Source organism: Tinamus guttatus, unplaced genomic scaffold (genome assembly GCF_059628265.1).
Source record: "Tinamus guttatus ecotype Peru unplaced genomic scaffold, ASM5962826v1 Tinamus_guttatus_pri_ptg000106l, whole genome shotgun sequence".
NCBI lineage: Eukaryota > Metazoa > Chordata > Aves > Tinamiformes > Tinamidae > Tinamus > Tinamus guttatus.
The window spans coordinates 545,710-569,678 of record NW_028288640.1 but is presented as its reverse complement, the minus strand read 5'-3'; the positions used below and the strand labels follow the sequence as shown (position 1 = coordinate 569,678).

The window sequence follows — 23,969 nt, the reverse complement described above, 5'->3', positions numbered from 1 at the left end:
ACCCATCTGATAAGGTGAAGGTTTTCCAGAATGCCTCCCTGTCCCTCTCCCTTCCTCCATCCAGCACATTGAAGGTCTTGCTCCTTAATTCTTCTCCTGTCCATGCTGCTCCTGTTCTTGCTCTCAGCTTTCCGTGGTTGAGTGTTTTCAGCTGCACTTCAGACATGGATGCTGCAAGGTGTGGAACAGAGGGGTCTGAATGGGAATGAGGTTCTTCCCAAGCCTACCCTGTAGAGCTGCAGGAAAAGCAGTCCCTGGGTCTGGGAATTGAGCTGACTCTCCCTTAAGGAGAGCCCGTCTTCAGCATTGCCAGTCCTTTGGCTCTTGCCCTGTAGTGTCCTGCCAGGCTGTCCGCTTCCCTCCAGAAAGGCTCTGCTGTCTCATGGCCGTTCTGTGATACCTGGGTGACCCGTGAGGAAGCTGTAGAGATGCTGAGGGTATGGAGGTGGTGGTGGGAGGCTGTCCAGGAGCAGCTGAAATGAGCCCTGTGCGTGTTTGGCCAGGGGTGTGGAGCCCTCCCTTAGGTGTATGGAGACAGGGTGAGAAAGGTGGAGATGGGCACTTAGAAACTGCACAGCTCTGCTCTCAGCAGGGCCTGTCTCCTTTTAGGGCACCATATGAGCACAATGACACTCTAGCTCAAGGAGACCGGTGCACAGGACATCTGGGAACGAAACTTAACAGACAAACGAGATGTCCCGACTCTGCACATAAGTGACTGTGGATGCATTCCTCTAAGGACTCAGAGTTGAAATGTGAAGGATTTGTCCGTTGGGGAATACGCCCAAGGAACGACAAGGACATCTCAAACAGACTAAAAATTACTGTTCCTCAAACCTCTTTGCTTACTCTTGGGAGTAAAGATGCTGAAAAGCTCATCCACATCTTGAATGGATCTCACCTGTCAGAAAAGGTAAAACATCCAAAAGTGTGGCCTCCGTTCCCCACTTCCCACTACTGTTCAGCACAGACAGCTCTCGAGTTGAGGTCTCTGCTCCTCACAGCACACTCAACCAGTGAAAATGGAGGTCAAGCAAAGGAACTGCACTAAGACACTCTTACTAAAGAGAGGCAGTGGTGGGCAGGGTCATAAAGGAAATGACTTTGGAATTTTATTTCTTGTAAAGTCCCTCCTAAGTTTTCATTGTTTTCTGTTCCTTAGACAGGCCCACATAACTGCAGGGAGCTAATGTCCAACAGCAGCTTCTTCAACGAATTCCTCCTCCGGTCATTTGCAGACATGCGGGAGCTGCAGCTCTTGCACTTCTCGCTCTTCCTGGCCATCTACCTGGCTGCCCTCCTGGCCAACGGCCTCATCATCACAGCCGTAGCCTGCGACCACCACCTCCACACCCCCATGTACTTCTTCCTCCTCAACCTGTCTGTCCTTGACCTAGGCTCTATCTCCATAACCATGCCCACATCCATGGCCAATTCCCTGAGGGATTCAACAGACATTTCCTATTTGGGGTGTGCTGCCCAGGTCTTTTTCTTCTTTTTTTTTAGTAGCAGCAGAGTATTTTCTCCTCAGTGTCATGGCCTATGACCGCTACGTTGCCATTTGCAGACCCCTGCACTATGGGACCCTCCTGGGCAGCAGAGCTTGTGTCAAAATGGCAGCAGCTGCCTGGGCCAGTGGGTTTCTCCATGCTCTCCTGCACACTGGGAACACATTTTCCCTACCCCTCTGCCAAGGCAATGTGGTGGAGCAGTTCTTCTGTGAGATCCCCCAGATCCTCAAGCTCTCCTGCTCAGACTCCTACCTCACGGAAGTTGGGCTTCTTGTGGTTACTGGCTGTTTAGCCTTCGGATGTTTCATTTTCATTGTGGTGTCCTACATGCAGATCTTTGCTGCTGTGCTGAGGATCCCCTCAGAGCAGGGCCAGCACAAAGCCTTTTCCACGTGCCTCCCACATCTGGCTGTGGTCTCCCTCCTGATCAGCACGGCAGCATTTGCCTACCTGAAGCCCCCCTCCATCTCTTCCCCAGTTCTGGATCTGGTAGTGACTGTTCTGTATTCGGTTGTGCCTCCATCATTGAACCCCTTCATCTACAGCATGAGGAATAATGAGCTCAAGGAAGTCCTGAGGAAACTCATCCAGTGGGTCTAACCTCAACATCAATACCTCTACCCAGAAAATTTGCATCAAGGGTTCATGTTGTGCCATTATTTATTTCTTACTTTTTTTTTGTTTTTCCCTGTAGCATTCCTGTAAAGGAAAATGAATGTTCTGGTTCATGTCACTTGTCCTCAGGAATCTCTCATTTCAATCTGACTCTTAGGCATTTTGAAGTCCCACTGAGTCTCTTTCCCACCCTGACAAGCAGCAGTTGTGGCAGGGCCAGGGCTCTCATGCTGTGCTGGGCAGCAGGGTGGGCCTGGAGGGCCTGGAGGCAGCCAGGGAGTGGATCTGCTGGGAACAAGGGAGAAAGAGAGGGATCAGCCTCATTGCAGGGCCTCCTGCTCCTGTCAGGGAGCTTCTGCCCTTGTCCTTGGAGTTGTCCTGCAGGGCCCAGGCTCTGACGGACGCTGCTCATGTGCTCCCCAATGCCGCTCTTTGGAGCCACATCGCAGAGCCAGGAGGAGGAGAGATTTCCCCTCATGTCCTGGAAAACAGTCCTCTCCTTACCCCACAGGGATTTCCCAAAACCATTCTTTCAGGAACATCTCCAGATGGTGCCGAAGGCTGTGAAATGTCTCAAAGAGAGCCTTGGAGAGGTGCCTTCTGCACCCCTGCACCATCAGGTCTCTTCTCTGGGCAGTCCAGTGTGGGAATCTAGGACTTGAGAGTGATCCAGGGCAGGATCAATGTCCTGTGGTCTGTAACAGCACAAAGTGTGGCTGCACGTTGAGATGCTTTGAGGAGCCTCAAAACTTATATCTACGGTCGGTGGCTCTTTCAGTAGCAGAAGGATGGAGGACTGGACAGGACAGGACACAGCCTTTGTCCTCGAGGCACCACTGGACAATCTCTTTTTACAAAACTCCTCAGAGGGGTTTCTCAGACTGTGGTGCTCAAGATAAAGACGAGACATCAGAAAGGAGCCAATATGCCCTTCAACACATTGTCTCGAGGGCTTTATTTGGGGGCGATGGCTCTTGCTGTGCTAGGTAGAAATGCTGACTGTAGCATACAAACATGATGCTGCATGCAAAAATTGTGTGCAAGTTTAAAAATGAGGATTTTGTTTTTCAATTATTGCACTGATGACACTTTAGAGACATCGTTAAAACTTACTTAAACAGGGATATATATTTAGTTTGTGCAAGGTTGACCATGCCAAAACAGAGCATTTCCTTGAAGCTGCTCCCCCGACGTTCCACACCAGTTGAAAGAGGACGACACCTCCAGGAGTGACGGACTGTGTGCAGAGAGTGAGGGGTGGCAGGGACAGCAGTGGACAGGGGGGCTTTTCTGAATGCTGGGCTCAGAGTGGCACAAAGAAACCTCCTGCTTAGTGGTATAGGCCTGAATACAACAGAAATGTTTAGAAAATGTCTTTCAAAACAAATCTAGAAAGAAATTAAGAGAAAGAATTAAAGCAAATAAATGCTTTGTTTTAGCTTCCACCTTTATTCATTGTTGTGTTTTAGCACACTAGACTTGGGCATGATCATTTGTTCTTGAAAAGGGAAGTGATTTTCAGAAGTGGGTGGGCTGCAGTCCCAGAGTCCTGCACAGCTGGTGCCATTCCAGGTGCCGTGGTCCCCTGTCCCCAGCCTCCCTCTGCCGCTCTGAGGGGCTCTGCTCTCCCGCAAGTGCCTGCAAGAGCTCTCAGGCCCATGCAGGTCACTCAGAGACACTGGGACATCTCCAAGTCCCTCTGGGTGCTGGTGCTCGGACACTTGAGCTCTGCCTGCAAAGATGAAGGACTGTTTTGAATGTTTTCCAGTGATGAAAGAGTGGAAATCCTCAGGAACTTGCTGAATCTGCTGTGAAGAACTATTTATCTGCCCTTGCTTTTTAATGTCCACTGCTCTCTCCATTGGGCTGTAGAGGAAATCTCTGTGATCGCCCCCATATTTTCTATGTCTTGATTACATTAATCATTTCTGCAGCCCCTCTGGGCAGCCCCTCTCCCAGCACAGCACTCACCCCCACTCCAGGCATGTTCTGCCCCTGGAGGTCTCCTGTGCTCCATGGTGGCTCCATAGCCCCTTCCAGGAGGATGGGCATCTGTCCCAGCTCTGTAATGAGTGGGACTGTCCTCAGCAGATCCCTCCTGAGCACTCACCCTCTCCAGGGCCCTGAGCACCCACAAGTGGCAGCTGAATCCAGTCCTCTTTCCCCAACACATCACTACAGGAGCTGTTGGCCTTTGGCCTATGCAAAACCCAGACATGTCCAGAGGGTATTTTTGAGGACTATTCCTTGATCCCATTCTTATGTCCAGCTTTGGAAGAAGAGCCCAGTCATCAGGCACACAGGAGACAATCCTGTTTTACTACTAGGGAGGCCAGTTCCGACCCAGTGTGTGGCAGATTGGCAGAAGGGCACTGGGTTAGACAAAATGGGTTTGTGTCTGTTGAGAAGAGAGATGAATTTAGATATTTGTGTAGAAATATGCTTCTCAAACACAGAACAGCCCAAACACTGCTGTTACCTAAAAAAGCTATGAAATCACTTTCAAGGAGTGATGTGCAAGAGGTGTGCCCTGTAATTAGAATGAGGGAGATGTAGTGAGATCATTTGAATGGCTACATTCCTTCAATGACAGCATGGAATTCTGGAGGAGAGACCACCAAGGAAGATGAGGAGGGGGGAAATGCTAGAATGGAGAGCTTGGATACATGGTGATCTTCCATAGGATGGACCAAGACAAGTAGCTCTGAAGGGTGGAGGACCTCAGGAAAGGCAGCCATCTGTCAAGAAGAAGAATGCTCCATACAAACAGTTGTTAAAATTAGGAAACATTGCTGGAGCCCAGCTTGACTAAACAGGGAACTGGCATGTGGCCTTCAAGTCAGTAACGCAGCATGTGGAAAGGGGAAGAAGGGAGAGGCTGCAAAAGAGGAAGTCAGAAATATTGTCCAGCAAAGTAAGGATGGTTTGGGGAAAGCCAAATCTCCCTGCTCCTGCTTCAGTGAGAGTAAAAGAATAAATCAGGAAAATGTGGGCTCATGGGTGAATGGGACTGGCATTCTAGCAAGTGCAGCCCTGCTTGGCTTCAGTCAACCATCACCAACAAGGTGAAGCCTGAGAAATGTCTGAAAGGGGCAACTGGAGAGGTCACTTCTCCCTCCCTGCCCTGGCAATGTGGGCCCTGGGCAGACCTGTGGGATTGCCTGGGGTTGGGGCTTGGTTTGAGGGTTTGGTGTTTGGTAAGACAGGATCAAAGTCCTGTGGGATGAAAGAGCACAAAGTCTGAGCACAGGCTGAGATGAGGGTGAGCCTCAGCTCCATGATAACTGCTGTGGGCTGCTCTTTGGGTAGAAGTGGGATGGAGGACAGTCTGTGGCAGAAGACAGTCTTCCTCCTGGAGGCACCAAAGCAGGCTCGCTGTTCTTCACTTCCTCAGCAGGGTTTCATGCACTGTGCTACTTAAGATAGAGATGATAGGCCAGAAAAGAGCAGAGGTGGCCTTAGCACAGATCCTCCTGAGAACTTTATCTAGGAATCTGCTTCCTGCCTTACTCCATTGCCATGGGCAGTGTTGTGCACCAACATGGTGCTGCCAAAAAAGAAGAATGAAAATGTATTTCGTAATGTTAAAAATGGCGCGAAGTTTTGGAAGGGATAATTTTTGTTATTCTATGAGAATGTTCTGACTTATGACTAAAATCTGCTTTAGGGGTTGGATTCAATTTGACCACATAGAGAGGCTGCTGCTGTTGGAGATTCCCTGGGGCGGTTGTGTTCCCCTGTGGTGCTGAAATCAAGTGTCTGTTAAGACCACTTATTCCCCTCCATTGACTAGAAAGGGAATTCCAGTCAACCGCATTTGACAGAGGCAACTACATGGATGGGATCTGACACTTTTCACTTTGAAAGTGCACATCTGCACTTTTCATGGTTTGAGTATTCCTTCTCTCCTTGCTCTTTATCGTTCAGACACCTCTCAACTCTTCCCTTGCTACTTTGAGGTTCAGGGAGTCTTTCAGGAGACTCTTGTTGTCTCTTAACCAGCTCCTTCACCGTGTGTCTATCCAGCCTTTACTAACTGTTTGTGAAAAGAGGTTCAAGGAAGGTTATTCCTTGTAGGCTGTGGAGCTCCTTGGAGGCAACTCGGGATTCAACCTACAGTTGAGGTTTGGATTTTGTTTCCTGTTGACATAGGATCCAGGTTATTTTGTTTTATCATACTTAATATTTTAAAAGTTTGCAGCTAGTTCAGGTGGGAATTGGTGCACATGAGCTGTAACATTCAGCTACTGGCGTGAGAAAAACAGTTTGATTTTAGCCAGAGTGATCCAAGGCCCCAGTGGCTGATGAGGGAAGTGGCAGGGCTGGGGAGCTGAGCAAGAAGGTTCTTCATACAGGTCTCCCCTCAAAAACACTGCTTTTCACACATGTCCAGACTTCATTGGGAGACACTCTAGGAAGTGGAGAAAGTTCATATGGCTGATTCAGAACATGGAAAAATAAAGAAAGCGCAAAAAAATATATCTATCTTTCTTTTCCAGGTGCTCATTGTAATCAGTCTAATGTTAATACACTCCTTCCCAATTAGCTATAGCAGATTTGAAAATTGAAGAAAATTATGGCAAGAATCGTGTCTCCTGGGGGATTTTGCATTTTACTGATGCTTTGGGAGTAGTTGGAGCTGAGTCCACGAACCTCTGAGGCTGAGAAGAGACTGAAGAAACTTCTCAAGAAGTTGAAGTCAGAAGCACATCCCCAAGTTTCTTGGAGGCTTAATGGGTCCCACTGTGGTTCATTACCAAGCAAAGCCTCCCCAGGGGCTGATTAGAGCAGAGAGTTGGAAGTCGTGATTGCAGATAGGAAAAGGCAACGTGCAGGTTCCTCTGATGCCAGGTCAACCCTTCATGTGTGTTAACAAGCAGAATGACCAAATAGAGGTGCCCATTCCCTGAGAACGGACATCCTTTCCACCATGCTTTGCCCAAGGCTTTTGGTTGGAGCAGTGTGTGGGTGGGAGTGTTCAAAGCCTAGGGCAGGACACTGATCCAGGACACCTTGTGTGCCTGGGGGAAAGCAGGCAAGGAGGCCCTGTTGCCAGAAGGAAGAAGTTTCTTCTCCTAAGTCTCATAGAATCATAGAATCATAGAATCATAGAATGCTTAGGATTGGAAGGGACCTCTAGAGATCATCTAGTCCAACCCCCCTGCATACGCAGGGACACCTAGAGCACGTGGCACAGGACTGCATCCAAGCGGGTTTTGAAGATCTCCAGAGAAGGAGACTCCACAACCTCTCTGGGCAGCCTGTTCCAGTGCTCTGTCACCCTCACTGTTAAAAAAATATTCCTTAAGTTCCTGTGGAACTTTTGGTGTTTCAGTTTGTGGCCATTACCTCTAGTTCTGTCAGTGGCCACCACTGAAAAGAGACCATCACTGTCCTCTGCACTCCCTCCCTTGAGGTATTTATATACACTGATTAGATCCCCTCTCAGCCTTCTCTTCACCAGGCTGAACAGGCCCAGCTCCCTCAGCCTCTCCTCATAGGGCAGATGTTCCAGGCCCCTGATCATCCTTGTAGCCCTGCGCTGGACTCTCTCCAGCAGCTCCACATCTCTCTTGTACTGTGGAGCCCAGAACTGGACACAATACTCCAGATGCGGCCTCACCAGGGCTGAGTAGAGGGGCAGGATCACCTCCCTCGACCTGTTGGAGACGCTCTTCTTAATGCAGCCCAGGATTCCATTGGCCTTCTTGGCCACGAGGGCACCCTGCTGCCTCATGGTCAACTTGTCGTCCACCATGACACCCAGGTCTTTCTCCGCAGAGCTGCTCTCCAGCAGGTCAGTCCCCAGCCTGTACTGGTGTCTGGGGTTATTCCTCCCCAGGTGCAGGACCTTGCACTTGGCCTTGTTGAATTTCATGAAGTTTTTCACTGCCCAGTTGTCCAGTCTGACAAGGTCCCTCTGGATGGCAGCGCAGCCCTCTGGGGTATCAGCTACTCCTCCCAGTTTCGTGTCATCAGCAAACTTGCTGAGGATGCCAAGCAGAATGGACAGCCTGGATACAGGGAGCTCTTCCATAGGATGGACCAAGGCAAGTAGCTCTGAAGGGTGGAGGACCTCAGGAAAGGCAGCCATTAATTAAACATCTGTCAAGCAGAAGAATGCTCCATACAAACAGTTGTTAAAATTAGGAAACATCTCTGGAGCTCAGCTTGACTAAACAGGGAACTTTGAACAGGAAAATGTGGGCTCATGGCTGAATGGGACTGGGATTCTAGCAAGTGCAGCCCTGCTTGGCTTCAGTCAACCTTCACCAACAAGGTGAAGCCCAAGAAATGTCTAAACATCTGTCCTGTACCCAAACAAAGACATTCCAACACTGGCTGTAGGGAAAACTGTCCCACCTACATGCAGAACTGTCCCACCTACATGCAGAATGCTGCAAAAAGGGGAGGCACATCACTCCAAGCTCTGTGCTCTAGTCTCTGAATTCTCAAACCCTTCTTGCTCCCCTCCCCTTAATTCCTGTTCACCGTGCTAGATTGTATGAACAGAGATTTCTTCAGTAGCACCTTCACTTTTCTAGAGATTGCTTCAAGAAATCTGCCATCCTGCTCTGTCCCTCAGGCTAGGCAGGTGTGACAGTCACAAGTGCTCCATGTCCCCACCTACAGCACCTGCACACATACACCCTGGTCCCTATGGCACTCGCATGGTCTTTGGGTGCCTGGCACCCCTTGAGTATCTCCTTTCTTGTGCTTATTGGCCAGATAGCCCCAGCAAAGGTGCTACTGGTGCTGTCAACAGGCAGAGTGGGCAAAGGGACTTTTGGAGCTTCCTCATAACCTGCTGATCTCTCCATGGGCTTTGGAGTCTTCAGTCAATTCCCTTGGGGCGGCCTTTTCTCTGGCACAGTGATGCACAGAACCTGCCTCCAGCAGCAGCATCCCTGCACATCTGGGCATGCACTCATGCAACAAGGGGAAACATATGCTAAGGATTCATGTTTTAATTCTGCATTTCAGATATCACAATTCATATTGCTTTATTGTACAATCATACCATCTTATTACAAACTGAAAATGGAGTGGACAATGAGGAAAGATTTTTTTTTACTTTACTTTTTCTTTTTAAGCAGGATTTGGAGGAGGACCTGGAGCTGAGCCCATAGCAAGGCAGCAAAACTGCCAGGTGTGACATTTTATTTGGAAGGAGACTCCTCCCAGCTGCCAACATGATGGTCATCAACCAGCTGGCCAAGCTGGTGAGGAGGGCCTTAAATTGCAAGTGAGTCAGTGCAGAAGAAGACTCCAGCAAGAGAGAGAAGGTGATGGCCTGAAATGATAGGGAAGGGTGCAGGTGAGAGAGCAGTGGGATGCAGGGAGCTAGGCTTAGGGATGGAAAGAGAGCCAGTCAGGATTGTTGGTATGAGGATTAGTGGGCAGAGCAACAGCTACGGCCTTGTGAAGCTCTCTGCTATAGATCTCAAAAAAAGCAATAATGATGAGGTCCCCATGGACTTCACCAAGACATTGCGATGATGTCTTTCTCCATGGTCTCCACCAAGGCATCATGATGGGATCTCCATAGTCTCCACAAAGGCATCGTGATAGGGGTCTCCACCAGGGCATCGGAATAACGTCCCCATGGAAACCACCAGGGCTTTGTGATGGCAGTGGCATCATGTCCATAAGGCCGCTGTGAGGGGACAGGCCCCATGGTGACCATGCCCTTGTTGGGGACAAAGACCCCAGGCTCCCCACTCTGAGGACAGTAGCTCCATCAGGAGGGAACAGATCCCCTTGGTGCCACTGCCAGGTCCCCACGAGAGGATCCTGAACATGGACAAGGAGCGGCAGGCGAACGCCTGCTCCCAGCCCACAGACGGGCTCTCAGGCTTGCAGGAGAGCGGGAGTGAGGTGGGCAGTGGGGCTGAAGGGAGAGGCAGGCAGCGGGGATGGCACCAACATGGGGAGCACAAGGATGGTGTGGAAGGGGAGCCAGGATGAAGCGAGAGTTAGGAGCTCTTCTGGGGAGGGCTCATTTCTTCCTGGCCATGGCCTTTGCTTTAACTGGGATAGATTTAGTTTGTGCAAAGTCAGCCACACGAAAAGAGTGCATTTCCTTGAAGTTGGTCCCTGACTTTCTGCACCAGTCGAGAGAGGACGACCCCTCCAGGAGTGACGTGCTCTGTACAGAGAGTGAGGGGTGGCGGGTACAGCTGTGGGCAGGGGGCTTTTCTGAGAGCTGGGCTCTGAGTGGGACAAGGAAAAGTTTAGAAAATTTGATAAAAAAAATCTAGACAGAAATCAAGAGAAAGAATTAAAGAAAAAAAATGATTTGGTATACTTCCCGCCATTATTCATTGTTGTGTTTTAGTACACTAGACTTCAGTATCATCATTTTTTCTTGAAAAGGGAAGTGATTTTCAGAAGTGGGTGGGATGCAGTCCCAGAGTCCTGCACAGCTGGTGCCATTCCGGGTGCCGTGGTCCCCTGTCCCCAGCCTCCCTCTGCAGCTCTGAGGGGCTCTGCTCTCCCGCAGGTCCCTGCGAGAGCTCTCAGGCCCATGCAGGTCACTCAGAGACACTGGGACATCTCCAAGTCCCTCTGGGTGCTGGTGCTCGGACACTTGAGCTCTGCCTGCAAAGATGAAGGGCTGTTTTGAATGTTTTCCAGTGATGAAAGAGTAGAAATCTTCAGGAACTTGCTGAATCTGCTGTGAAGAACTATTTATCTGCCCTTGCCTTTTAGTGTCCTCTGCTCTCTCCATTGGACTGTAGAGGAAATCTCTGTGATCGCCCCATATTTTCTATGTCTTGAATACACTAATCATTTCAGCAGCCCCTCTGGGCATCCGCTCTTCCAGCACAGCACTCACCCCCACTCCAGGCATGTTCTGCCCCTGGATGTCTCCTGTGCTCCATGGTGGCTCCATAGCCCCTTCCAGGAGGATGGGCATCTGTCCCAACTCTGTAATGAGTGGGACTGTCCTCAGCAGATCCCTCCTGAGCACTCACCCTCTCCAGGGGCCTGGGCACCAACAAGTGGCAGTTGAATCCAGTCCTCTTTCCCTAACACAGGAACATGGCTGCACAGCCCTCTGGTGTATCAGCCAAGCCTCCCGCATTTGTATCATCACAAAACTTGCTGGGAGTGCACTCTGTTCCTTCTTCCAGGTTACTGATGGAGAAGTTGAATAGGATTGGACCCAATACTACTCCCTGGGGGACACAGCTGGCTCCAGGCCCCCAGTAGACTCTGTGCAAACGTCTGGGCACAAGTAGGAAAACCTGAGAGAACCTGGGGTCTTTTCCTAGCAACTACTAAAGAAAGGCAGAGTTTCCTCATAGCTCCTGCCCATGCAGATGTGCTAGAAATCCCAGGCATGTATCATGGCCTTGCAGGCCTACTTCAGTGCCACTGAATCAAGTGTCCGAAATGAATTCCAGTCACAGTTTACATTGTTAACATCTCCATGTGTCTCAGCTTCCTAGTGAGTGTGGCTCTAACACTAGTGAGCATCTAGTGCTATTTCAGATGGCCAAGGAAGATGCCCACCGGGCCCTGACCAGGCATTCTAGAAAGATGTGACTATCACATTTGCTCTATCAGAGCAATAGACACTAGCCCGTGCCTGGGACACCCCTGTCTCTTCAGATGTCACCTGGTGTCACCAGGCAATTGCCTCCCACCCGAACTGCCACGGGAAGGCTGCCTCTAGACTTTCCTTCAATTCACTCATGTTCAGTTTTGTGTGTTGGAGCTTTGCATGGAACCATGGAATCCCATGCTGAGACTTGGTTGTCATTTCCCTCATATTAGAGAGATTTGAGATCACACTCTAACCATAGCCACGAAAGCTGAGATCTCCTAAACAACACTGGACCCCTGGTCTCAGCCCACCTGCCCTTGTCCCGCCGTGACTCTGTACCCCAGAGGACCCTTGGTGTCAGTGCTGGAAAAGACGCTGCAGAGGGAAACTCTCCTCCCTGCACTGGGCACATCCAAGGGAGCTCAAAGAAGGAGCTCAGAGAATCCCCCTCTCTGCTAGTGAAGGGGGAAGCCTGGCTTCCTGCTTTATCATGGTCTGTGTTTAAGTGCTAAATGAGAGATTCCTGTGCAGATGTGACAAAAACTAGGCATCTTTATTTTAGTATTTATTATTTTAAGATGGATGTAAAAGAGAAGTAAAAAAGAAAGAAATGGATAAAATACAGCCTTGATGCCAGATATCCTGATGAGTGAATGAAACAGTTGTTATCACTGACCTTGTACCCACTGGATGAATTTCTTCAGTGCCTCCTTGAGCTCCTTGTTCCTCATGCTGTAGATGAGGGGATTCAAGGCTGGAGGCACCACAGAGTACAGAATGGACACAACCATATCTAGAAGTGGGGAGGAGATGGACGGAGGCTTCAGGTAGGCAAACAATACAGGAATGACAAACAAGGAGACCACAGTCAGGTGTGGGAGGCACATGGAAAGGGCTTTGTGCCGGCCCTGCTCAGAGGGGATCCTCAGCACAGCTCTGAAGATCTGCACATAGGACACCACAATGAAAGTGAAACACCCAAAGAGTAAAGAGGTACTAAAAACAAGAAGCCCAACTTCCCTGAGGTAGGAGTGTGAGCAGGAGAGCTTGAGGATCTGGGGGATCTCACAGAAGAACTGCTCCACCACATTGCCTTGGCAGAGAGGTAGGGAAAATGTGTTCCCAGTGTGCATGAGAGCATGGAGGAAACCACAGGCCCAGGCAGCTGCTGCCATTTTGACACAAGCTCTGCTGCCCAGGAGGGTCCCATAGTGCAGGGGTCTGCAGATGGCAACGTAGCGGTCATAGGCCATGACTGTGAGGAGAGAAAACTCTGCTGAAAACAAGAAGAAGAAGAAGAAGATCTGGGCAGCACATTCCAAATAGGAAATGGCCCTGGTGTTCCACAGGGAATTGGCCATGGATTTGGGAACAGTTGTGGAGATGGAGCCCAGGTCGAGGAGGGAGAGGTTGAGGAGGAAGAAGTACATGGGGGTGTGGAGGCGGTGGTCGCAGGCTACAGCTGTGATGATGAGGCCATTGGCCAGGAGGGCAGCCAGGTAGATGGCCAGGAAGAGCGAGAAGTGCAAGAGCTGCAGCTCCCGTGTGTCTGCGAATGCCAGGAGGAGGAACTCGTTGAATGAGCTGCTGTTGGACATTTCATTCTCTCCAGGCTCTGTGGATTGTTCAAAAAAGAAAAGATATTGGGCAGTTATCCCAGAGTTTTAAGGTTAAATATCTCTGGACTTGTTCCAGTTCTAATATACTGCCCATATTGCCTCTCTTCATGGAGATCTTTTTGCAGCTCCCTTCCTTGAGCCTCAGTGTGAGATGGCTGAATGTGCTGTGAGGACCAGGGGCATCTCCCCTGGGCTCCAGAGAAATCTGTCCAGCCCTACAGTAGTGGGAAGGAGAGAAGAGGGGTGATGAGCTCTGAGATTCACAATTTTTCAGGTGAAATCCCCCTGGTTTGTTAAAGGGCTTTTCAGTATCTACAGCACTACTGCTAATGAATGTGTATTGAGCGTACAATTTGGGTATTTTTAACATTTATTTTGACATGTATTTTCTTTGGGATGCCCCTCTCACCTCTGCAGAGTGTTCCTCAGAGGCAGAAATTTTCAGCGTTTCTACTGGGAATCGTGAGAAAATGGATTTATAGTCACGTTATGCAGAGTGAGGAGAGCTCCTCTGCCTATTAGCCTCGATTGCAGCTGTTGTGTGCCCAAACCTCGTTGAGGTGCATGATGATCACCCTAATCAGTTGCCCTAGAAAGAACCCAGCCCCTCCTAAGAGCAGACAAGTCCAGTTTCAAAACCTCAGATCTCCAACTTCTCTCCCTTTCTCAGGGCACCTGAGGGAGGTCTCCAAGCTTCCCTTCTAGCCAAGAACATGCAGGGCTCTTTTCAGCTGCCCATATGCAGTTTCCAAACCGTTTTTTTCATACCCTTGGTCTCTGTAACAGATTCTTCAGAGGTCTCCTGGACATCACAGAGATGGCAGGAGGCAGCAATGTCCCTCCTGAGGGCACCTCCAAGTCTGTTAAGACATTACAGGCAAAAGGGTCAAATGAAGATACATTGAAGATGGACTCTGCTTAAGGGAGAGTTAGCTTAGTTCCTAAACCCATGGGCTGCATTTCCTGCAGTTGCACAAGTTAGAGGGGACTGGAGACGCCTCACTCCCATGCATATTCCTCTCTTCCACAGCTTGCAGGGTAGGTGTCTGAACTGCATCTGGAAACTCTGCAACCCCAGGGAGCCCAAGAGAAGAACAGGAGGGGAAACAAGGAGCAATCCTGTGATCCTTCTGCCAAGGGGAGAAAGGAAAGACAGGCAGAGGGGCACTGAGGAACACCCTTACCTCACCTATGTGGGCATGCTACCTCACAGATGGTGACACTGCAGGCCATGCATCTGAAGCCCCTATATTGGGCAGCAGGAAATGTGCCCACAGCAGGAGGGATGCCCCTGTCCTTTGCCAGGGATCTGGTTGTAGAGGAGTAGGCTGATACCCTGGACCCCAAGGCTGTGAGGACAGAGAGGCTGCTGGGTGGCAGAGGAGACGTGGCAGAGCTTGCTCAGAGGAAGGTGTCTGCATTGGAAGGACTGAGCAGGACTTCCCCAAATCCATCCTCCCATCATGGTGGGCACTTCCCTCCTTCCCTGACCATCTCTGCTGCCCACAGCAGTCCCTGATGGCACCTTACTCTGTCCCAACAATTTTTGTCAGTCTGTGCTCACAGAGACATCACTTTTGTGTGCTCAGTTCTGCCCTACACAAGCCTCTGGGGACAGGGCACTGTCCAGGGGCATCGCTGTGCAGGCACTTTACGGAGCAAGTGAAATAAATTGCACAAAGGTGATGCTGATGCTGTCTGCAGACTAAGGTGGGTGGAAGAGGCTCTATAAAGTTTCTCACAGACCTATTGATCTCTGAGAGGGAAGGTTTGTGTCCACTACTTCGGCAAAACAGAACACACTCCTCTTTTCTCCCTGCAGCAGTTAGGGAGATAATGGAAAGTGCAGACAGGAAGAGGAAAGTTCCTGCCCTTGGAAGTAGCCCTTCTCTTGATCTTCCTGTTGAAAAGACTCTTGGGACATGTCCTGTGCATGAACAAGGTGAGCAGACTTGACCAAGGCAGCACAGTGTCAACAGGAAGATGATCCTGGCTGACTGGGACCAGCCCTGTCAGAGCTTCTCTGTGCAGCACTGACCCGTGCAGGCAGCAGAGTTACTGCCCAGGGTGCTCCCTCGGGTGCAGGGATGCTGCTCTGATTCAGAAACCTGGAGAGACTTGTGTGCACACCCAGCACTTGACACCCCTGCAGCAATACCTGGAAGAAAGGAGCAGCGTGCCCTGCCCTGTGAAGGTGCATCAGGGAATCCCTGAACTGAATCAGCTCCTTCTCCTGCCATGCCCTGGATACTTCAGGAGAGACAAGTCCTATCAGTCATGGGGTGGGATGCGTTCAGAAGATCCTTCCAGGAACCTCAGCAGCATTGCCCTGCAGACAGAGACTTACCACGCAAGGGCTTGTGAAGATTTCTTCCTTCAGTGAGCTCTCCTCTGTCCTCCCACTCCACGCTGCCTTTCACCTCTCTGTCCTCTCTCCTCTGCTGTCCGCAGCAGCAGGCAGTGCCCGCAGCCCTGCTGCTCTTGGCACAGGAGCTGCTCCTGCACTCGGCTGTCTCTGGGCAGTGCTGACAGGCTGCCACGAGCTGTAGCCCAGCTCAATTCATGAATTACTCTGTCCCTTGGGATTCCTCCCTCTGGGATATGTTCCATTGAGTAACCTGTTTTCCTTCTCTAAAGAGTACAGGGATACAGATTCCAACATTGCAATTTATTTCATCAGATAATGATTATCTACGAAAGTTAGAAATGTCCCACGGGAAGTCCTGATTCACATCTCTTAACTAGGCAGGACACCCAGACAGGGATAAGAAGGGAGCTTGTTGATCCATGGTGCATATATGATTCAGATGACTTATTCAGATGGCTTATTGGGACTCCACATGTCTGTTCATAAGCGCCAGGTTTGGAGAAGGATTCCGCTAACTCATGAATTGCACAAATACATGGCAGGTGGGATTCCCCTTACCAGGCTAAGCATGCACATGGTCTACTTGCAAGCTCCTGGCCTAAAGGTCCTAATGGAATCACTGGAGATAGAGCTTCAGTGGGAGGCCAGGTCAGGAATTTCCTTGGTCATCTCTAATGTCCCTGGATGCCTTTTATCCTACTAGAGCAGCACTCACAATAAAGCTGAGGGACAGGCAGATCCCTACAGCTCAAAAAGCTGATCTATTGCAGTGGAGACCATTTATAGAATCACAGAATGGTTGAGGTTGGAAGGAGTTTTACAGATGATTTAGTTCAATCCCCTTGATCAAGCAGTTTCACCTACAGCACGATGCACAGGATCCTGTCCAAGCAGGTCTGGAATGTCTCCACAGAAGGAGTCTCCACAACCTTTCTGAGCAACCCAATCCAGTGCTCTGTCACCTTCACAGTCAAGATGCTTTTCCTCTAGTTCAGGCAGAACTTCCTGTGTTACAGTTTGCCTTTTGTGCCGTCACTGGTCACTACTGGAAAGAGTCTGGGTCATCCTCTTCTGCTCTTGGCATCCCCTCTTCAAGTATTTGCACACCCTGACAAGATCCCCCCTCAGCCTTCTCTTCTCCAGGCTAAAACAGGCTTAGTTCTCTCACCTTCTTCTCGTAGGAGAGATGCTCCAGCTCCCTGATCAACTTTAGACATAGATAGACATATACTGGGCTCTCTCCAGTAGCTTCATGTCCCTCTTGTACTGGGGAGCCCAGCACTGGACACAGGACTCAAGCGGTGGCCTCTCCAGGGCTTAGTAGAGAGGCAGGATCCCCTCCCTTGACCTCCTGGCAACAGTCTTCCTATTGCATCCCAAGAGACCATTGGCTTCCTTGGTGGCAAAGGCACATTGCTGGCTCATAGCTAGGCTGTAGTCCACCTGGACCCCCAGGTCTTGCTCTACAGAACTGGTTTGCATCTTTGTGATCTTCAGGGCATGTTCTGCCTAGCAGCAACCTTTGGCCTCAGGCTGCTCTGCCAGCAGTCTGCAGGTGGGTAGGCAGGCTTCAAGGGGGCTTGAGTGAGAGAAGGCACCTTTCTCTGGTTGCAAGGGACGTTTGGAGATCATCTAGTCAGATGATGGTCAAGTCAGCGTTTGTAAGCACCTGGGAGGCCAGCAGCAGGCACATGGCACTACTCCTGCTTGGGAGGGGGGTCACATTGTCTGTGCTCCTGACTGGACAGCACCAGGCATTAGCAGGTCCATCCATGTCTGTGAGGGTGACCGTGAGCTCTGCTCTTTGCTGAGTCCCGGGCAGGCCAGCAAGAGGCGCCTGGCTGGGCAGTTCCTTGGGAGGTCCCTGCTGGCAGAGCAGCTGTGAGGCCAGCGCTGGCCCATGGCTGGGGACGGGCTCTGAGGCCGCTCCTGTCCCAGCAGCAGCGCGGCCGGCAGCGGGGTCTGGTGCAGACACGCGGGGAGGTCCCTTGTGTGCGCGGAGCTGCCGGGGCAGCAGCAGGCGCTGCCTGTAAGGCCAGGGGTGTCTCAGCAGCGGGCAGGGACACGGAGGCCATTGTGGGGACGCTGCCGGGAGGCCCCTGCTCTCTGCAGGGCTGGCTCTGTGCTGACGCGTGGGCGTCGGCTGGTGACGTCACTGCTGCCGCAGCCCCTGATAGGCCAGGCCGCGCAGCTGGTTGTGACGTCAGCAGCCCCTTCCTGGCCGGGGCGGCTCTGCCGAGGAACCTGGTGTCCCTGCAGCCCGCGGCGGCAGCAGCCCACGCTGGGCTGTGCGCGAGCGAGGTCCCCCTGCCCGAGGAGCTGCTGGGTCAGCAGGAGGCTCACGGCGGGTGCTGGCGCTGAGGTCGCTGCTGCCAGAGCAGTGAGGGGCCAGCAGCAGCGGTGGGGACGAGAGGGTTTGCTGAGGGTGCCCCGTGGAGGGGCTGACACCTGCGGAGCTCTGCAGCCCTGGAGAAAGGCAGCTCCTTAATCAAGACTCGTTCAATCTAGGAGGTTTGTGGAGTGCGTGGAAGGTAACTTCCTATCACAGCTGGTAAGTGAGCCTACCAGGGGAGGTAGGGTACCAGTGGGCTTGCTCTTTGGCAACAGAGGAGATGGTAGTGGATGATGCAGTGGCTAGAAGCCATCTTGGGCATAGTGTGAAATGGTGAAATCAGGAGAGGCATCAGCAAAACTTCCACAATAGACTTACAGAGGGCAAACTTTGGACTGGTTAGGCCATTGGTTGAGAGAGTTCCTTTGGAGACAGTCCTGAAGAGCAAAGTGATCCAGATAGGCTGGACTTTTCTCAAGAAGGAAAACTTAAAGGTGAAGGAGCAGGCTATATCTGTATGCCAAAAAATATGAGTCGGAGGGGAAGAAGCAAGGTCTGGCGGAATAGGGAACTATCGTGGAGACTTGGGAAAAAAAAGCAGTGTTTATCACTTTTGAAAGAGGGGGCAGGCAACTTGGGAAGAGTACAAGAACATCACTAGGGTATGTAGAGAGGAAATTGGAAAGCTGAAAGCTCGAACAGAACTCAATCTGGCCATAGTAGCAAAAGACAACAAAGAATGTTTCTACAAATACATTAACAAGAAGAGGAGGGTCAAGGAGAATCTCCATCCTCTATTTGAGGATGAGGGAAAGGCTAGTGGGCATGGTCTACTTAGACTTTAGCAAGGCCTTTGACACAGTCTCCCACTGTGTTCTCCTAGAGAAGCTGGCTGATCATGACTTAGGCAGGTGTATTCTTCATTGGGTGAAAAACTGGCTGGATAGCCAGGCCCAGAGAGTGATGGTGAATGAAGTTAAATACAGCTGGTGACCAGTCACAAGCAGTTTTTACAAACATGATGCTGCATGCAAAAGTTGTGTGAAAGTTTAGAAATGAGGATTTTGTTTTTCAATTATTGCACTGATGATACTTTTGAGACATCTTTAAAACTTACTTCAACAGGGATATGTTTAGTTTGTGCAAAGTTGGCCCTGCCAAAACAGAGCATTCCCTTGAAGCTGGTCCCCAACTTCCTGCACCAGTCGAGAGAGGACGACACCTCCGAGTGCGACGTGCTCTGTGCAGAGAGTGAGGGGTGGCAGGGACAGCTGTGGGCAGGGGGCTTTTCTGAGCACTGGGCTCTGAGTGGGACAAGGAAACCTTCCAGGTATAGGCCTGATGGTAACAGAAAGGTTTAGAAAATTCGTTTAAAAACTAATCTAGAAAGAAATTAAGAGAAAGAATTAAAACAAAAAAATCATTTGTTATACTTTCCGCCTTTATTCATTGTTGTGTTTTAGTACACTAGACTTTGGCATGATCATTTGTTCCTGAAAAGGGAAGTGATTTTCAGAAGTGGGTGGGATGCAGTCCCAGAGTCCTGCACAGCTGGTGCCATTCCAGGTGCCGTGGTCCCCTGTCCCCAGCCTCCCTCTGCAGCTCTGAGGGGCTCTGCTCTCCCACAGGTCCCTGCGAGAGCTCTCAGGCCCACGCAGGTCAGCCAGAGACACTGGGACATCTCCAAGTCCCGGTCGGTGCTGGAGATCTTCAAACCCGCTTGGACGCAGTCCTGTGCCACGTGCTCTAGGTGACCCTGCGTGTGCAGGGGGTTGGGCTAGATGATCCCTAGGTCTCTTCCAACCTTCAGCATTCCATGATTCCATGATTCAGCTGCTTTTAGAGGGAGTCGGCTGTGAACGTGGCTGAGCAGCTGCCTCCGTGTCCCTTATCATTCCGCCCAGGTGGGCAAACATCTTCTTTCTCCAGGTCCGGATTCTCTTTCCAGAATACTATTATGACCTTATAGATCATAAATGATCATAAAAATTTCCCATACATGCCACCCCATGATCTGGAGAGGTCAATCTATTGTAGCAAAGCACCCAAAGAGATAACATTTTCATAGCAGTTTCAACCATACCTTGTGTCAGCATCATTACACAAGGGATACAGTACATAACACAGAGAAATACAACAAATAGAAATAATAGCCCTAATAGCAGTTTCGGTAGCCATGGCCAACCCCACTTCCACTGTCTGAATGGATTCCAGTCATCAGCAACTCTCACTTGATGAGTCAGATCCTGTAAGGTCTGAATCTGGGCATGGATAGACTTGGAGTGGTCGCTTGGATTCACGGATCTGCCCAGAGACGGGACGCGGAGGTCAACGGTGCCTCCACTCAGCCCTGGTGAGGCCACATCTGCAGTATTGTGTCCACATCTGGAGTGTTGTGTCCACATCTGGAGTGTTGTGTCCAGTTCTGGGCTCCACAGGACAAGAGGGATGTGGAGCTGCTGGAGAGAGTCCAGCGCAGGGCCACAAGGATGATCAGGGGCCTGGAACATCTGCCCTACGAGGAGAGGCTGAGGGAGCTGGGCCTGTTCAGCCTGGAGAAGAGAAGGCTGAGAGGGGACCTGAGCAGTGTCTATAAGTACCTCAAGGGAGGGAGTGCAGAGGACGGTCATGGTCTCTTTTCAGTGGTGGCCACTGATAGGACTAGAGGAAATGGCCGGAAACTGAAACACCAAAAATTCCATAGGAACTTAAGGAAAAATTTCTTAACAGTGAGGGTGACAGAGCCCTGGAACAAGCTGCCCAGAGAGGTTGTAGAGTCTCCTTCTCTGGAGATCTTCAAAACCCGCTTGGATGCAGTCCTGTGCCACGTGCTTTAGGTGTCCCTGCGTATGCAGGGGGGTTGGACTAGATGATCTCTAGAGGTCCCTTCCAACCCTAAGCATTCTATGATTCTATGATTCTATCAGTGGGACCCATTAAAACTCAACAAAATGTTGGGGGTTGATCTTGACTTTGAATTCTCCTCTCAGTAACTGAGGTCCATGGATTCAGCATGAAATATACCATGGGGCTCATTAAAATGCAAAAAGCTCTCACAAACTATGTCCCTCCCTGCAATTTTTGTCTAGGCTTGCATGACTAATTGGAGAGGTTTGGGGACTGTAGCTGAAAGGTGGAGACATCAATAATATACAAGGATTTCTGATTTTACAGGTTTTTATTGTTACTATTAACATCCAGCTTTCAGAGTAATCGACAGCAATATTCTGGAATTGGAATCAATCCAGAATGACTCCCAATGAAGTCTGGACATCTAGGAGAACCAGTGTCCCAGACCTCAAGCACTGTATGGACACTCTTCCTTCCCTCCCCAACCTGCCATTCCTCACATCAGCCACCTGGGACTTCCATCACTCTTGTTAGAAGCTTCTCTGCTCTACTGAAATTAGCAACTGAAAGTTAGAGCTCATCTGCTGCAACTGCCAACTGCTTTCCTTAGAGAGTTCCTTAGAGAACCAGCTGCAAATAAACACAGGATTTTTCTTAATTGCAAAGAAACAGAAATAAAGCATGAAATAATTTCATAAATAATAATTGTGCTCTTTGAGTGTAGGCTAAGTCCAACATGTCAACAATGAGATTCCCTTGCTACAAGGAACAGCCTTCTTGAAAGACAGAGCAACCTTTAAACTCCTTGAAGTGCAAACCAGCAGCTGGGTCCCGGAGTGAACAAAGAGTAACCGGGGGAGTCACAATACTGTGGTTCTACAATGGCCAACTCGTATCCTGTAAAGATGGTGTCAGAAATTGTCAGTTTAAGCAGGACATGTGAGAATGGGAGAGCCACACAGCTCCTGGGGGTTCTGGGTCATGATGTGGGCCATGCTGCTTTTGGAGATCCCAGACCTGCCTTAGCTTCTCTACAAAAATAGGGAAAAGGCCCTGATGCAAGACCCTGGAGAAGAAGGATTTTCCTGGCTGCACACAGCAACCCAAAGAAGGACTTGGGGCTGTCAAAGGAAACCCAACCCACCAACATCAAAAGCACTGGACCCTCCTGGACCCTTAAGATGGGAGCAGGAGCAGGCAGCGGGAACAGCCACGTCCCAGACTTCCTCCATCAGGCCTTGAGCTCTGCAGCTTCTCATGGCTTCAGGGGAGCTCCCTAAACCAATACTTCCCATGACCCTAGTGCATTGAGCAGACTGAGCAGACACAGAGGAGACAGCAGAGAGAATGGGTAGTGACCCCTGGGTCCAGAATGGGCCTTCCTGTGCCAAAGACAGGATGCTAGAGGCTGAATATGCAACTGAAAGAAAGGAGGAAAGGTGTGCTTTGCTTTTCAGTGTCTGGAATGCCACATATCTGAAAGCTTCAAGAGGGATTGTCGAGGGTCACTCTTGCGCCAAGTGCCAGGGCCCTCCCCACAAGCCAGAGCAAACAACACCTCCACACAAAGTGAGGTCAACTCCCCTCTGCTGTTGTCTGTAGCAGGGCTTTATACCGGTGCAGGTGGGCATGCGCTGAGGAGCAGCACTCATTGGCTACAGGCTCCCAGCTGATTGGTTCTCCTCCAGGTGTTCGGTTGCTAGGCGTCAGTCCAGTTCCCCACAAACTCCACTTTCTTATATATTCTTACTAAGGCCCCAACATCTCCCCCTCTTTTTTCCAAAAAAGAAAAATTAGCAATAAACATTGCAACATTTACAAAAAACAAATTAACATAGCTGTAATCCTCAGCATTTCCCCTCTTTTTACAAAAAACAAAAGTTGCCAATATCATGCATCAAAATATTATAAACAAAAACAAAGCAACATAGTTGCAAACACAAGTGTGATCATTCTGGTCACACTTTTATGATAATGTTTCATTTTTAAATTCCCAAGACAAAAGAAAATGGTCCCAAAGGAATACACAATTTCATTTTGCTTACAACCACAGAAATTCTTCTTGGAAAGGTAATTGTGCTCTTCATTTCAGCAACAGGGGAAGGAAAAAATCTTGCCCTTTGGAGCTGGGGAGGATGGGGGTCCAAGTTAGTATGGTCAGACTGGATATGCTATCATTTTTAGTTTTCAACCGCTGGAAAGTTCTTCCAGTCACGGAGTCTGCCGCTCTTTTCAGTTCCAGACCTTGAGGAAGCTGTCCCACGATCCTGTTGCCACTGCCATTCCATCATCAGTCACACCTAAGCAACTGACACGGTTATCATGACCGGCAAGGACACCTGCTCTATCAGCTTTCAGTGTATCCCAGACATTGCAGTTGAAGTCATCATAACCAGCTAGGAGGAGACATAGCTGTCCCAGATTATAAGCTTGCCATCCTGGGAAGCACTGACTAGAAGCCTGGAATTAGTCCCCCAGTGCATTGCGTAAATTTTAGCCAAGTGTCCCCGGAGTGTTCTTCTAGTACGCATTTGAATTCTCCCCACAGGGTCAATGTTGGCTGTGATCCGAGTCAAGGTGGCGTTAGCACATGCTTTCCTAGCATCCCTGATTTGGTTTTTCAGTTGCTCGGCCTCCTGGCATAACTGGTCAAGCTCACTCATTTTCCCGTGCTAAGTTGCACCTCACTGCCACCTCCGAGAGGACCACAAATCTGCTCTTCCATCCGCTGCTCATTATCCTGCCCGGTTTGTCCGCCCGCCCTGGCCTGCTCCCGGCAACACTGCAGCTTGGGGGGGGCGGGAGAAGGAGAAGAGGGCGGCGGCTGGGGGGGGTCGCTGGCTCTCAGCTCCTCCCCAGGGGACCAGTGCACATCAATTCTAATATGTGCACGTCAGTCTCTAATCACTGTGAATTTTGCCACAGAGAGGTTGACTCCTGTGCTTCCGCGGGTTGCGGCGGAGAGTTCGTGGAGGCAGCCATTGTCTGGGGAATACTTGTTCGCCGCGTCCCTCGCAACGTGGCGGCTCTCGTTTCCCTGTATCGGCGTGCCGTTCTTGCGGAACCGTGATCGGCACTCCGCTGCCTTATGCCCGAACCTCTGGCATCTGGCACAGGTCCC

General features: G+C 50.3%; 1 protein-coding gene across 1 annotated transcript; it reads left to right on the top strand.

The window, feature by feature from the left end:
- The first annotated feature begins 1,189 nt into the window (after window positions 1–1,189).
- LOC148595390 (olfactory receptor 14J1-like) lies at window positions 1,190–2,111 on the top strand. Its single transcript, XM_088520938.1, has one exon. It carries the CDS (start codon window positions 1,536–1,538, stop codon window positions 2,109–2,111), a length of 576 nt encoding a protein of 191 aa, XP_088377064.1. The 5' UTR covers window positions 1,190–1,535.
- The last annotated feature ends 21,858 nt before the right edge of the window (window positions 2,112–23,969 follow it).

Excerpts from the sequence above, each read along its gene's own strand:
- LOC148595390 (XM_088520938.1), top strand. The coding sequence starts at position 1,536 with ATGGCCTATGACCGCTACGTTGCCATTTGCAGACCCCTGCACTATGGG.